Source organism: Corvus hawaiiensis, chromosome 5, assembly GCF_020740725.1.
Source record: "Corvus hawaiiensis isolate bCorHaw1 chromosome 5, bCorHaw1.pri.cur, whole genome shotgun sequence".
NCBI lineage: Eukaryota > Metazoa > Chordata > Aves > Passeriformes > Corvidae > Corvus > Corvus hawaiiensis.
This window is the reverse complement of record NC_063217.1, coordinates 33899986-33915670: the sequence shown is the minus strand read 5'-3', so window position 1 is coordinate 33915670 and position 15685 is coordinate 33899986. Positions and strand designations below refer to the sequence as shown.

Here is a 15685-nt window from a genome sequence, read left to right as displayed (position 1 = left end):
CTGAAGTATTGCTCGTCCTACCACAAGATTCTGAGGAGTGCCAAAACTGATGATTTAACTTATTTTATTACTGAAACTAATCTGTCCCCCTCTTTTAGGAAATAAAGTATTGCTGATCATTCTGGCTGAATGCCCTTCTCCTAATTTTGGGCTTCTAGTCTCACCTGTCTCAAGAAGCTCAGCGGATGCTTCCTCTCTGAGAGCAAGTGGAGCATACTCTTGAAATATGTTATGCAGTTTCTGGAAAGTGCTCAGCCATTTGCTCTTAGCTTGCTGCCTGTGCGCAGATCTCTGCTGAAAATATCCCTGAAAAATGTGTTATGAACATGACTAAAAGACAAGCTGTGAGAACGTACTGGAAAGTTAAGAAGCTGCTCTAATCATAAAACATGATTAAAGAACATCATTACTTCAGGGAGGTGCAGCTCTAGCCTACCAACTTGCTGCACAGTTTGGCAGATGGACAGATACAGGTTTGAGACTTATTACCTCTGTTTTAACAAGTATATATCTCAACTGGGCCCCAGTTACAGCCCAGTTACATCTCTAAGGTGGGGATAAAATCTCATATGCCTATTTGATGACAGTGTTACCAGCATCATTAATAAAGACGCAGGGAATATTTTCCTTCAGATAATATCTTCCAAATCTGCACTTCATGCTATAATGAGAAAAGCACTGCAGCCCATTTAAATAAAGATACAATTTATTTGCATGATAAAATGTTGAAGGAAGCTCTTCAGACTTAGTATTTTTTTTCATGTAAGCACTTAGCAATTAGATTTCCATTGATTAGAGAAGTGAATCCCCTTCAGATTAATGAAGAATAAATGAATGTCCTTAACAGATTGGAAATAAATGCATGTTTATTCCTGTACCAAACAACTTCTAAAAAGAAGGAATTCAGAACTGACCTGGTAGGCTGCAGTTTGTAAGTACTTGAAACAAAATGGACACGAGGAGAGCAGATTTCAGGTTCCTCAGGGAACTAGGAAGTGAAATCCCCATGTGAAATGTTTTTGCAGGTGCTGGGGTCCATCAGTGCTGGTCACTTTTTAAACATCATTTCCTAAGGGCACAGGAACAGCAATTGCCAAATGTTGGAAGTCAAACAGAAAAGGCAGAAGGCTGGTTTGGCTGAAGAGGGATCTTCTCTCAGAAATAAAGTGAAAAAGGGAAGGTGTATGCCCAGTGGAAGCAAGGTCAGGTGACATGGGAAGAATAGAGAGATGCTTCTTGCCACTGTAGGGAGAAAATTTGTGCAGCCAAAGCTCAACTGGAGATGAAGTTGGCCAGAACTGCAGGGGACAACAAAGAGTTTTTTCAAATATATTAATGGCAATAGGCAGTGTAAAAATAACATTGGCCTGTTACAGGTTGAGGATGGTCCCCTCACAAAGAGGGACAGGGACAAGGCACAGGTGTTTAATGCATTCTTTGCCTGTGCCTTCAACACAGATGATGGACCAAGGGGGTTTCAGTGCCCTGAGCTGGAGGACCATGACTGTGAGAATGTTCAAATCCCAGCTGATCCTGAAATTGTGTGGGATCTGCTGCTCCAGCTGGATCCCTAAAAGCCTATGGGGCCTGATGGGATTCATCCAAGAATCCTCAAGGAGCTGGCTGATGTCATTGCAAAGCCTCTCTTGATTTTTGAGTGGTTTTGGGAATCCAGAGAGATCCCAGCTGACTGGGAGCTGGCTAACATTGTCCTGATTTTCAAGAAGGGCAAGAGGGAGGACCCCAGAAACTACAGGCCTGTCAGTCTCACTTCAGTGCCCGGTAAAATCATGGAAAAGATTATTCTGGGAGACACTGAAAAACACCTGGAAGACAATGCTGTCATCAGTCCCAGCCAGCTCTCTTCATGAGAGGGAAGTTCTGCTTGTCGAATCTGATTTCCTTCTATTTCAGCTTCCTTCTATTACCTTCTTCTAAGGGATGAAGATGACACATTAAACAGATCCTGCTCATCTGAAATGTTTGAGTCCAATTCTCTGTTAGAATGGATTCCATTTATACTTCCTTTGATGATTTACCAGTTCCCAAAAAGTGTTGAGTAACACCTGCCAGATTACCATCTGTGTGCACTGCTTTTTTGGTCAGAACTGTCTCTTTTGATACCCCATGAGATGCAACACACCAGTTTCTGCTTTTGCATTATTTCGGTTAGTTTAATTCTTCCAATTATACCTTTAAGTAATGATAAGATTTTCTTTCATAATACTCCTGAAAAAATGGGATTATCAGGTTTTTGCCCCATAAAACCTGAAAACAATGAAAAAAGAACACATACACAAGGAGACAAATACGAACCTAATCTACATACAGCACAAACCTAACAGGTTTCTTATGGTGTGCATCAGTCAAAACTTTGTTTTACTGTCCCTTCCTCTTTTGCATTCTAGATTTACAATATGCCCTTTCTTTACTTACTAAAACCAGTAATGCACTTACTGTACCCTAAATATATAAATTCAATAGAATTCCAGAATTAAAACCAAACATCTGGAAAACCTTAAAACAAATCTTTGATGTCTCATCTCTTGATACTTCTTCAAAACTTCCAGATGTAATGAAACACAGTGGTGACAATTTCAGACACCACCTGGAAGCCCCCACCTCAGGTCCATCAGCTGCAGCTACAACCTCTTTCTTTACAGTAGCTGTACAATTGAGGATAACATTCTTCCATTAATGCATTTCTTTCTGCCTCTGATTCTAGCACAAATAGCACAGTGAGATCAGGTTGTCGTAATTTTAGAAAAAAAGTCACTGCAGTTCTGATTATTTTGCTGCGTTTGATGGCAGAAGCTTTGAACGAGTCAGAGGATAAATATTTCTCAAATAAGACAGATATTCTTACAAGGGGTATTCTTTGTACATTCATACGTGAAGTGATATGATGTAATGATGTACCTCATCAAGACTGTGTATATATATATGCACATGCATGGCAAATCACATTTTAACCATCCTGCTCACAAGACACACACTTTAATTGGAGATTTAAATTTGCAAAATGTACATCTAAATCCAAACTTTGTGCACTCCCCTTCCTTCCAGCAGATAAAATTCTGAGCTTGCAACACTCAAAATATTAAACTACTCAGTATTTTGCAGGAAAGATGAAGCGAGGCTTTAGAGTTGTCTCCACTTCTTCACAAAACAGAAGTTGCTTTTGCTTGATATACAAGAATCCCACAGCTTCGAAACAAAATTTCTAGATTTGTTCCCATGTATAACTTTTTTCTGGTGACATTCTTTCCTTCCCGCAAGGGAATAAAATACCTTAAGAGATATTTTAACATACAGAGAAACAACATATATTTATGAACTGTATTTTTTAAAAGACTAACTAATAATGTTCTTAAGGCTCCAGACTCAAGCTGTTCCTTCCTCCTTCTTTCACTCTTCATTTCTACTGTCATCTTTTCTCCCTAAACAGATACCCAAATAAGCTGAGTGTTTGCTTTTCATATTTAGCATGTGTTTCCTCACAGAATATCTTTCTTTCCTGATCCTGAAAGACAGTGACTAGCCCTCCTCCCTTTGTGTTCTATCAGTACAGCATCTAACAGAGTAGAGCTTGTGTCTGTGAAACAAAGATTACTGTGATGATCACAAAGAGATTCTGCCCAATTTTTACCAGTCAGAGATTGTAGAAGAGGTCTCCAGTACATACATTTGAAACAGGAAAAAATAAAACAGGAGTGACACATTGTACCTTGCGCATGATATTATATGCAACATGACACAGATCATCTTAATTCATTCCAGGCGAGAGGCATAAATACCAGTCAGTAGTTTATATTTGCTTCCTCCCCCACCTAATACACCTTTCTGTATAAAAGCTATGAAGGAAACACACAGTGATGCTGAGCACCATTTTTTGCCCACGCTAGGAAGAAAGCAAGGGAGGGATATTCCCTGTAGGAAAGCACCATGAAAAGAGTTACAGAATCATCATCATGCCATGAAATTAGGAAATGCAAGGTAACTGTTCTTGCACATCTGACTGAACAATTCCTTTATACATACACACAGTAGCTAATAAGCTAAAGTATTGCTTACACTTTGAGCATTTTAAACATCATAATAAGCAAATTAACAAAAAAAGAAATATACAAAAATAGTGGATCCATCTTAAGATAGGCTACTGCAATTATCTTGTAGAACTCCACCATTTTATCTCTTTCAGACTGATTGTAAACCAAGTCCAGACAGCCTTTGTTGACAGCATACATGTAAATTTCTTTCACCCAGAGCACTAACATTGTATCTTCTTCCGCCAAATGAAAAGGGATGGAAGTAGATTCATTAACAATATACTAGAATCTGCACTGACTTCTGTAACAGAAATTTATTTAAAGCAATGGTTAAATCACATGGACTGTAGCTGTATAGTCAAGTTAAAATTATCCATAAGCATTTATAAGTCATAAATCCACTGCATGAAGATAGACTCTGAAGCAGACTAAAGCCACTCAGATCCAGCCAGTTTTATTAAAGCAAATTAATTTGTCTCAATACCTGGCCATTCTGTTCAAAGGTCCACTTTGTTCCAGGGGCAGTTCTGTTACTTTATCTGTTTTCACTAAGTGAAAATGTTTTTTTTCTTTTCAGCCTTAGGAGAGTACTAAAACTCAGTTTTTGTATTGCTTTCCCACTAGCAGGGACACTAGGAAGAAAAGCACTAACCATCTGCTTGGACGCTACCAAGGAAAATAAACAACCCACAAACAAACCCGAAAAACCACATAGTCACAGAAAGAAAATCTTCCTATGAATTCTTTTCCATATAAACATCACATAGGCAGCTTTAATTTTGGCACATCCTCGCTTCTGAGTAAGATTATTTCCTTTCACACTATTTTAATTTTGGAAATAAATTTCTATACTACATCCTGTACTTTTATCATCTAAAGACATATGGCATGAGGGGGAAAAGGAAAACCATAATTATGCAATATGCTGGTTAACTAAAACCTGGTAATACTCTAGTGCTCTAGTGCTGATCTTCACAGAAAAATATAGAACTGATAATGCTGGGCAAAATTTGTTAACCATCTATAGAAGCTGTGTACTTTTTATTGATGGGCTGCTACCTTTTCCCTGAGCTACTATAAAATCTGTGCCTTCAAGGTCAAATGAAGCATCCTTTTCACTACAGGTAGAGATCAAATGGTTCTCTACAGTGGAACAGAAGCTCTTTACATAATAATGCCTTCTTCACATTTGTTTTACCTGCAGGAAATCATAGAATGCATTACTGACAGAGATACTTGATTTAAAGTAAGATTCTGCTCTGAAGAGCAAATTCATGTGAGACTACGTTTATTATCTTTCAATGACATTACAGCAGATGATTGTTTGAGAAAAAGACTTCTTTCTTCCTTCCATATTGTTTATTGAATGACATCTACCAACCTCAGACTAGGTTAACCTCTCCCTTTCTGATCATTAGCAGTAATACAGGTACTGCAGAAGAAACTCTGCCCTCAGGGACACCCACACAACCTCACTCCTCTCCAGTAAGGCTCTGCAGTTACAGCTTGGTTTGCCCTCTCATTGCTATGACCTTATCCCCTCTCACAACATAAGCAACTTGTAATAGCTAACCATAGTAAGAGTTTTCAAGTTTCTGCCCTATTTTTAACATGAATACTTCAAATACAACATCTGTAGGAACCACAGGCATGAATGCTCAGGCAGAGTAGCGAGGGATAGCTATGTAAGATTTTCAGTCTGACACAGGACACCAGGGCCTGGATATAGATTCTCATATGTCCTGTGTAATTCAGCCATTTGGAGTCACTCCTCACTTTGCTCTGAATGAAGGAAAGAGAGGACAAACAGTTAATGATTTTCCAGTGCCTAGTCAATGTGTTTTGCCTTAAGTTATTTCTGAAAGTACACCAGGCTTTCAGAGGCTGCTTAGATCGGCTCAGAAAGAGAGTAACAGGAAGCGTAACAGTGAGGAAAACAGAAATCCTTCTCACAACCACAAAGCAGACCCATTCTGAGATGAAGCCAAAACCATGTTGGTGAAAGAAACCACAGCAACAGAAAGAAAATCTACAATCCTCTTGTCCTTTACCACAGCCCAAACTCATGCCAGAATTTAGCTTTTGTTTTGTTGTATTGTCCTGCAGGAATGAAAATTTAACACCTATGCTCTTCTAGTTTCATATACACGGATGTTTTCCCCCATCCACCTCCTCCTCCAATCCACTCAGAAGTCTCACACTTCTGGTATTTTCTCTGTTGAATGAACATCTCCTCCCCACTTCATTCTGCTGTTAACTGCAAGAGCTTAGGGTGCCATACTGTTGGAAGGAAACAATTTCCAAAGGGAAACTCTTTCCGGTTCAGACCAGTTCAAGGCTTTTCACAGCACAAATTTCACAGTATAACCCAAAATCATATGTATTGCCTCAGGTGAGAGGAGAATGGTATCCTTACATTTGCACTTTTACCAAAGGTCCTCTATGGAGAAATGCTGGCTTTTTTCCTACTGGTCTTTTACTCACCAAAACGTAATTGCTCATCAGCTGGGCACACTTTATCTATCCACCCCACATACAACCAGTCAGACCAGGACTGCAGAAATTATCAGCCTTGATTCCAAGGGGGCAAGCAGGATACGGTAGGCACACACTACTGACTAATCACAGCTGTCACCTCTCTATCCAACATACTTAATTAAAGGCAGTCTGCATTACTCCCTGGAATTTGATACATTAGAGTGCAGTGGGGCATCTTTGGTCATGGTACTGACAGCATTCTGGACACTTGCTACCTTTAATTTACTGTTACTAGTATTGACACTTGTCTTCTCAGGCCAAAGAAAGCTCTACTGCAAAACTCATGAATTTAAATTGGTGGTGTAGCCCTTGAGTCAAGAGACTCTTGTCCTACTGAGTAATCACTGTTTTTCCACTGCCAGTAGGTCTTTACAAAAGAAAAAAAAAAAAAAGGAAGGTGGGAGCAGATTTTTCAACAGTCAGGATTTTTCAGGAGTCATGATCTCTTATTTTTCAATTGTGCCTTGCTTGATAAGAATTATTACATTTTTCCCCTCCCCTCATTTATCAGTGCTCAGGCCTCTCTGTAACAATAAGTACATGGACTCTTTAAATGATCCTGTTCCAGCCATCACATCGTATCAGAAAATGGTTTAAATGACACAATTACCTTTCATAATTTACACAAGCAAAAAACTGATATAAAAATTTCCAATGCAAAACATTTCCTGTGAAAATAGACTTCAAAGTAAATACATTTACAAATGGAACCAGAGGAGACTCTCAGATATCTTCATGAGAGCATGTGATTTACAGGCAGACTAGGAGCAGAAAAATAATGCATTCCACAAGGTTAACAAGTTACACACAGTAACATTATAAAAAGCAAGGGATGTGGTTCTTATTTGTCCTTCCCCCACCCTCACTAACTAATCTATTCAGAAAAATTGTCATAGCAACTTGATTCATACACCAAGCATACTAGGAAAGACACGTCACTTTCCCTTGGAGAACTTGTGAATAGAGTCCTGCCTGTCCTGGTGCTGGCAGAGACTAAAGCTAAATGCCCTTCTCTGCTACAGATTCACTGTGTACTGCCAGAACAACTTCTCCCGGCACTGGCACTCCCCGCCGGACGCTCTGGCTCAGACTGCAGCCATGAGCCTCTGGTTTACATCTAAGGCAAGACTACATTGTTTGGAAAAAGTCCTCCCTTTTGTACTTTACAACTTTTACTACACAAGAGTTGAGTTCAAAAAGAAATCAGACTTTCTGAAATGAAGAAGGCTGTACACAGTGGAGCACTCTCTTCCAAAGGGACACTGGACTTGCTCTGTGTGTACTGAATGCAATGGATACTGTCCTATGCTCCTGGTAAAGTGACTGACCCTCCTATCAATAACAAACACAGCCACCCTGAAGATCATGTAAACATATACCACAAGAGGGAAGATAGAATTCTTCCAGCAATTTTTTAAGAACGCTTTCCTTGCAACAGAGTCCTTTCAATTTCAAACTTGCGAAGTGCAGTAGGCAACACACAATTTAAAACAATAAACACATACCACAGCAGATAAATAGGCATTTATTAAAGTTCATCTCAAAACAAACAAAAATAATAAAGGACATTAAGGCATCTTGTATTTAATACCAGTTCATACAGTAAAGATGACTTCTTCTTCTTACATAAGAGAGCAGATTAGGAAAAAAAGAAGAAAAGAGCTCTCGCAAAAAAGTTCTCCCAATTCGTTTGATGGATTACTGACTTCCACTATCCTACTACTTAGTCAGCAAATCCCTCCAAAGAATGCCTATTTCTCCAGTGAAACACCTACAAAATCCCAACACTCATTGAGACGTGCAAGAAAGCTTTTTCCCCCTCCTCAGACATCCCGCTGTCTTTAAAGATGCACACTGGAGAAAGACCAACAGATGGGATATCATGGAGAATAAAGACGCTGCACTCCTGCTATAACCACTCACTTTTGAGCAGACTAGGATATTTGGCCTTGCTTTCACAAGTATTTACTATTTCAGCCAGCAACCAGCAAAAACAAGACCACAAGCTCTAGCCTGTTTTGCAATGCAACAATTTGTACGTTCTAGTTCATACCAGATAAACAAATGACAAAGATCTTATTTCCATGGAATAATTTATTTTGATGAATTAAGCTGTCAAGCGACCAATCACTGTTATAGTGCTCTTTTCTTCAATTGGAATAGGAACATCAGGAAATGTTTACAGTATAATTGGGTTCACTATAACAGGATTTTACTACAGACTAAATATAAATTAATAAACACTGCAGCACTATTCACTTCACCACACTGGCTCTCTATATCTTTTGTCACACTCTAACCTTCATTTAAGGCAAGTTTGTTGGTTGATTTTTCTGAAGACGACCACATGGTCTCTAGATAAACTTGTGTGACGAGATTTACAAGTTAGGAAATCGAGCTTTATAAAATGTTTACTTCAACGAATACGAAAATTATTAAGAGAGAGATGGTGACCCAGAATTGTACTGTATTAAAAGGTGGAGTTTCCTTGTACCAAAGTCCTTTATTCATCATCTTTAGAACCAGTTTTGCTTAACTATAAAAGAGACACAAAAAGAAAGTATTCAAAGTTTAGACTGCCATTCCATTTATTAGGAAACAAGAACATTATTTCCATCTCACATTGAACATGTGTATACTTAATTTAACAATACAGACTGATTGTACTACTATATCAAGAAAAACATCAAAAAATAATTCTTAAGCTTAAACACTTAATGAGCTTACTTCCTGATCCTTAAAAAAAGCAAACAACAACAAACCCCAGAAAAACCTCAAGGCACTGTTTCTATTTAATTTGAAGGCTCTGTCACCAGCTCTCCAAAAAGAAAAAAAAAAAAAGATGAAGTAATGGAACTTTATCTTCACACATCTCTGAGAGAATTCCCATATAGAAATTTAGACAATGTAAAAATACACATTAACATTAACTTAGTATTTCTCAACTGTTAAAGCTAGGCTTATTATTAAAAGTAGCAGGCCTATCATGAAATCTATCTGAAAACCAAGATATCCACCATAAATAGCCACTTTTAACTCAGAAGGACTCTGCCCAAAACGACCTTCATCATTTATTTGCTCTCACTGAATAACTGGAACTGGTATTAGATCTTACACTGAAAATTACTTACAGTTGTGTAAAATAAAATAGTTTGCTTTCAAAATTGTCAAGCAGTGATTTTCACTGAATCAGCAAAGATAAGAGGGTGGAAGAAATCAATACTGAGGGAGCACGTAGAAAAAAATTATTCACTGGAGGAGCTGAAGCAGAGAATGAGGCTTCAGCAGGAGACAGCAAGGTGCTCCCACTTGGGACAGCTCCCTTTTATTTCTTACTTATCCACTGCCCTCCAGAACCTGGCAGCACCACTAACTTGATCTTAAATCTTCTTGTCATATGAAGACAGAATATTTGCAGTGCATTTGGTTAGCAAAGCGCTCTCAAAATAAAATTAAAATTTAATTGCTCAAGAAATAAAAAAAAGAAATACTAAACCAACAAAGTTCAAAGAGCGAAGTCCTTCAGACTAATATTCAGAAGAACTGGCATTTTAAAGCTTTTTGAGAAATTTGTAAATTAGAATCCAAAATAAGCAACAGTTCTTACTCTTTCTTGCAAATCTTTCTAACAGTAAAAAAAGAGAACTTGAAAATACTTACATGCTGGACACATACAGAAATTAATCAGACACCATAGTCAAGTCCAAACATAGTTAGGAAGAAAAGCAAGAAAAAAGTTTATCAGATTAGTTTTCTTCAGATATAAGCACAAATAGTTTTTAATTTACATACACAGCATGTTCACAACACTGTATATAATACACTCACGTTACCTTAATTACGTCCACCCAGTTCCATCCTCGCGGAAGCTCCCCTTTGTTATCTGCAGAAAAAGGTTTTAATTTCAGCACACAAGCTAAGAGGAATGTTCACCTTTCTTCAAAATCAACCCACAAAACTCTAAATATCCAAACCCCTCAATTTCTGCACTCTGAAGCCATGAGGACAGAAACAGATTTTAATGTCTTAAACAGTGTGTTCTTCTACCAACCTCAAAGTGAAAGGAGATGAAATAGCCTTAAGCTGTGCCAGGGGAGGTTCAGATTAGACTTCAAATAAACACAAAAGAGTCACCAGCAGAACTAACTGAAGTAATCAACAACTTTCAAACAAAATCCTTCTATTTAATTGAAAGCATTAAATAGCTGCAGAAACACTTTCATTTCTAGAATACAAACTAAATTAGATGTTTGAGTTCCAAAAGAAATGCTTTTATTTAGAAATTACATTTTTAATAATGTGAATTATTTATGAGGGCCCATGAACAAACTGCGTTTTTTGCTGGAAGTGAATTTTTAGAGGTCCCAAATTCTCTCCTTCCACAAGTATTTTTTGTAAATTTCACTTTTGCCACAAACGGAATTAAAATAGAATAAAATAAAACAACAATGTAATTAAATCCCGACTATAGAAAGTTGCTCTGACCAGAACTAACATCTCAGGCAAGAATAATTCATCTAAAACAAATAAAACAGAGACCACAAACTTAAAGTAGTTCATTTTATAAACAAATTACTAGTTACTCTTATTCTAGCAAGATGTCCTTGCTATAAAATTTGGATTTTCATACTGATCAAAGAAAAGATTATTATAGCGAACAAACCTGTTTTATCAGCTAGTTTTCGTTTCTGGGTTTTGGATAACTGCTCCTTTTTCTCTTTTTTCTTACTTGGTGGCACATCAGGAGTTCCAATTGAAATACTGTTGCTTACTGAAGTCTGAGAAGGATAAAAGGGGTTGTAAACATTTTGCATATTACTTCCATGGATATCTCTGTGTGATGTGATGTGATTACTGAACCTGACATACTGAAATATCTTGACTTTCAGAAAGAAGCAATGCTGTCAGCAGCCTGCAGCTTTTAATCAACATATAATCATGCCTGTACTTTTAAAAAACATGTGTTAGAGACTGGAATTATTCTCTTTTAGAGTTGCAAAGGGCACCTTTTACACTTTTTAAATTTAATCATGGAGTGTGATTTAGTCTGAATAGATTCAGACTTCTCAAACATAGAAATCATTCCTTGTTCCTCAAAGCATATCTGTAGCACCATCATGGCAAATAATGTGCTTACACAGCCCAAAAGCTACAAATTGACCCAGCCTGACTACTTTAAGACCCTGGAGGTGCACTTATGCAATCCCAGGAAGGCTGCAGTAAATTGTCACCCCTCCAATCCTCAGCAGCCTCTGTTTCAGCTTCCTTTAGTTTTTCTTCCCCCCAAAGTCTCCATTTTAATGTTATCCTGTGGGACATAACGTCAGGCTGCAAACATTTTGGTGTAACAGCAAAATAACAACCAAATGTAACAATTATGACCACAGAGCATTGTGGCACTATAGTCTGCGTGTCACTTTCAGCCACTAACATGTATAACCAATGAACTAATTTACAACTTAGAGGGACCTATGAAGTATTCGGGTTATAATAACCAATTTTTTTTTCCAGTTTTAAAAGCACAAAATTAAAATCAGAATTTATCTACTTACCACAGTGTTAACAGATTGGTTTTCCATGAACACCTCCTTATTGTCTTTGGCATATTCAAAAAGTGTGTATGTCATAGCAGTTCCAAGATTTGCTTCAACTTCTACCATTAACTTATCCAATATACTTTGCTTAATAGCTGAAGATCTAAAAGAAATCATTAAACTCATCTGTAAACTAGACAGATGATAAAAAGCTTATCAGACAAAGAGCCCCACTCCAAGGCCAGGGAGTGAAGCTGTCATAAATACTTACATTGTGTTGTTGAAGAAAGCATCCATCGATATGACTGGTGCTGTTTGTGGATATGTTTCTGGCCAAGAAACTTCTATTAGAAAGGCTTTGGGATCTCCACTTTCACCTATCTGAAGTGAAAAGGAAAACTTTATAAATCAACAGTTTCCAGTCACTTTCTGAGGATTACAACGCCATTATGGAAGTCTACTACTTCTTTTAGACCATCAAAATTCCTTGAGACAACTATTTTGATAAAATTATCAGTTAGAAAATAAAGCTGTTATCTAGAAAAAGCATTAAATTTTGGACATCAATATTAACATTTACCCTGCAGTTTTCATTCTAGGAGAAACGGCAGAAACTGTCAAACCTCTTTTTATGGTTGGGTTTCTTTTAGTTCCTTGGTTTTAAAAGCTGCTTTGTAGCATCTGCACGCCAAATATTATACTATCACATACAAGAACAGAAAATATTAAATCTTTTTTCCCCCCCACACATCTAAACATAGAGCAATATGAAAACAAGCCACAAGACAGGGTTGAAATGAGGATGATAATAAACTAATAACTTAAGATCGCAAAAATAATGGGTAAGAATATCAATATTTATGTCTCAGACCTACAGATATTTTATTTCCCTGTACAAAAGAATGAGTAGTGAAAGATTTAAGAAGTCAGTAGAATGAGTCTGGATAAAAAAAAATATATTACAGCATACTACAGACATACAATCAGAAGTAACTGTTCCACACAAGGATTTGGAAGACTAGCACAATAAGGTTTCTAAAACCACCCAAAAATTCTCATTTATTTGCCTTGTTATAAAAATCAGCCTTAATCTGATTATGTAGAATAAAGTGTGTCCACAGGAGAAGTCCTAATCAAGGTAAGGCTATGGTACTTCAAAATTTAAAAAAAAAAGTAAAGAAAAAAAATTGCTGCTTTCTTACTTAAAATATCTGTTTTAGCAGAGTGGACTGACATTCAAAAACACTTGTTTAGAGATGAAGTAAGTAAGACTTTAAATCAAGAATCTGCAACATTTTTCAAGGCAGCATTTACAGTTCATTTCCCACTGCCACCATGAGCAGAAGTGGCTGCAAGGTTCACAAGGTTCTCTCAGGAAAGCACTGTCTGTGCACAAAGCAAATCCTGCAAAGCTTAATGACCACGCTCCTGCTTGTCAGTGAAAACTGGCGCTGCATTTTAGCAATACTTGGGGGGAAAAAAGTAAAACCTTCATTCAATATCAATTTTAAACACTGATTACAAAACAGCTGTGCTCTGTATGTGAGACAGGTGCAGGACACGAGGGTCAAAAAATGCCATACGAATTATTTCTATCTTCTCAAGGACTTACATTATGAGTTCTCACAATACAAATTTTTCTGCAGGCGAAAGATGTATTGTTGCCTTTATATGACATTAGGTTTTACTGTATTTAAATTGAGTTATCATAACTTTGGACAACCATTTTTTGTCTAATAAAAATTAGCAAAGCCAGTGAAATGTAAAATGACACACTTTAGGTTTGTAGGCATGCCATATTTCCTCATTTAAGGAAATTTAATTTATTAAGAATGATCCAATCTGTGAAGAAAGGCTGCTCTTACAGCCTTAGCTGGGATTCCAAGTGCTATTAATTAATTGACCTGTATCTCATTACAGTTAGTGACATTATTCTTCAGTTATTTGAGAAGTCACAGAAAGGTGATTTTAGATGGCTTCTCCCTGAAACAGGCATACGGCATTTTCAGAAGTCTTCCTTCTGTCCCATGGGTGCCTAAGATTTTGTCAGCAATGTCTTCTGGCCATCAAAAGATCTGCCTCAGTCTGTGCTCAGAAGTTTCAGGTGTTTAAATCAGAAAAAACTGGTGAGAATTTCATGCCAGAATCTAGTTGTGTACTTTGAGCTCAGCACCCCCTTATGTCTCTCCTGACCAAAGACTGTATCAGTGCACACACCCAAAGCATCTTGTGGATTTTCACTTCAGCAGGTAAACAGGACACTAGTCCTGTGTAAACAAGACACTAGTCTTTGGACAAGAGACTGGAAACTTGTAACTGAGCAGTAGTTCCAAATTTTACATAGAAATAGCTCTATAAATCTCTCTATTTCTGACCAGTTAGGGTAAGCATTACACGGCTGGATGGCTTCTTCAGAAGGTTTGACAGTTCTGAGTACACAGACACAGCTATGCAAGTAGGATACCTGACTAAGGGATAACTGGCTTGTGGTGCCAAGCAATAGGACAAGAGGGAATGGGCAGAAACTGATGCACGGGAAGTTCCACCTAAATATGAGGAAGAACTTCTTTACTGTGCAGTGACCCAGCACTGGAACAGATTGTCCAGAAAGGCTGTGAACTCTCCCTCACTGTAGATTTTCAAGAACCAGCTGGACACAATCCAGTGCCATATGCTCTAAGATGACCCTGCTTGAGCAGGGAGATTGGACCAGATGACCCACTATGGTCCCTTCCAGCCTCACCCGTTCTGTGATTCTGGAATAAACCCATGCTGGGAGCAGGTTCATATACATGACACACTGTGCTATGAAGCATCGTTGTCAGCAAAAATCCTGAAACAACGGCCTGTGGATCTATCCTTTACTGCACATCGGATTCCCCTTTGGCTTAGAAAGCCCTGGTATGGCAACTACAAGGCAGCAAAGTAACTTCAAGATGCAACTTCGCCTTACCCTGTACTGGAAGGACACCGGGCTGAGCTCCCTGAAGCACAGGTCTCCCTCGTAGATGGAGCGCAGCGCTTCCAGCTCCATCTGCAGCGAGGGCCAGAGCAGGGGTTACCGACCGCAGCCCGGCACGGCGCTCGCACCTGCCGCGCTCCTCGCGCCGACCCCGCCACCGCCCAGCTCCCTCCTCCCGCCCCTCGCCCGCTCCAGCGCCCGCCGCTTCCCTCCCGCCCCCGCCGCGCGGGCCGCCCTCTCTCCCCACACGGCTCTGTCCCGCCCTCCCAGCTCTCGTTCCGCTCTCCCTCAGGCAGCGAGGCCCGGAGCTCACCTCCTGGTCCTCGTTGGCCGCCATGGCCGGAGCTCTCCGCTCCCACCCCGCTCCCTCCGGCCCGGCCCGGCCCCGCTGCCGCCGGGGCTGGGCGGGCCTGACTGGTGCGGCCCCACCGAACTCGCACGGCCGCGCCTTCCCCGAGGGCAGCGCAGGGCACCCGCGGTCACCGCCCCCTGCCCTCCCATTGGCCGCCTGCGTGACACCCCGCGCTTCCTCCTTTCGCTCACTGGCTCCTTCGCAGTGACGTCTCCGCGCGGGCGCTCCTGACTGGCCCGAGGGGTGCAGC

General features: G+C 39.3%; 1 protein-coding gene across 1 annotated transcript; it reads right to left on the bottom strand.

Moving 5' to 3' along the window:
* Positions 1-8096: 8096 nt before the first annotated feature.
* Positions 8097-15560, bottom strand: RWDD4 (RWD domain containing 4). Its single transcript, XM_048303630.1, has 8 exons — positions 15397-15560; positions 15075-15155; positions 12393-12502; positions 12140-12284; positions 11251-11365; positions 10421-10470; positions 10248-10250; positions 8097-9123 (listed from the first exon to the last, which is right to left on the bottom strand). The coding sequence occupies exons 1-8, from the start codon at positions 15418-15420 to the stop codon at positions 9091-9093; spliced, it is 561 nt and encodes a 186-aa protein (XP_048159587.1). The 5' UTR covers positions 15421-15560; the 3' UTR covers positions 8097-9090.
* Between the last annotated feature and the right edge of the window lie 125 nt (positions 15561-15685).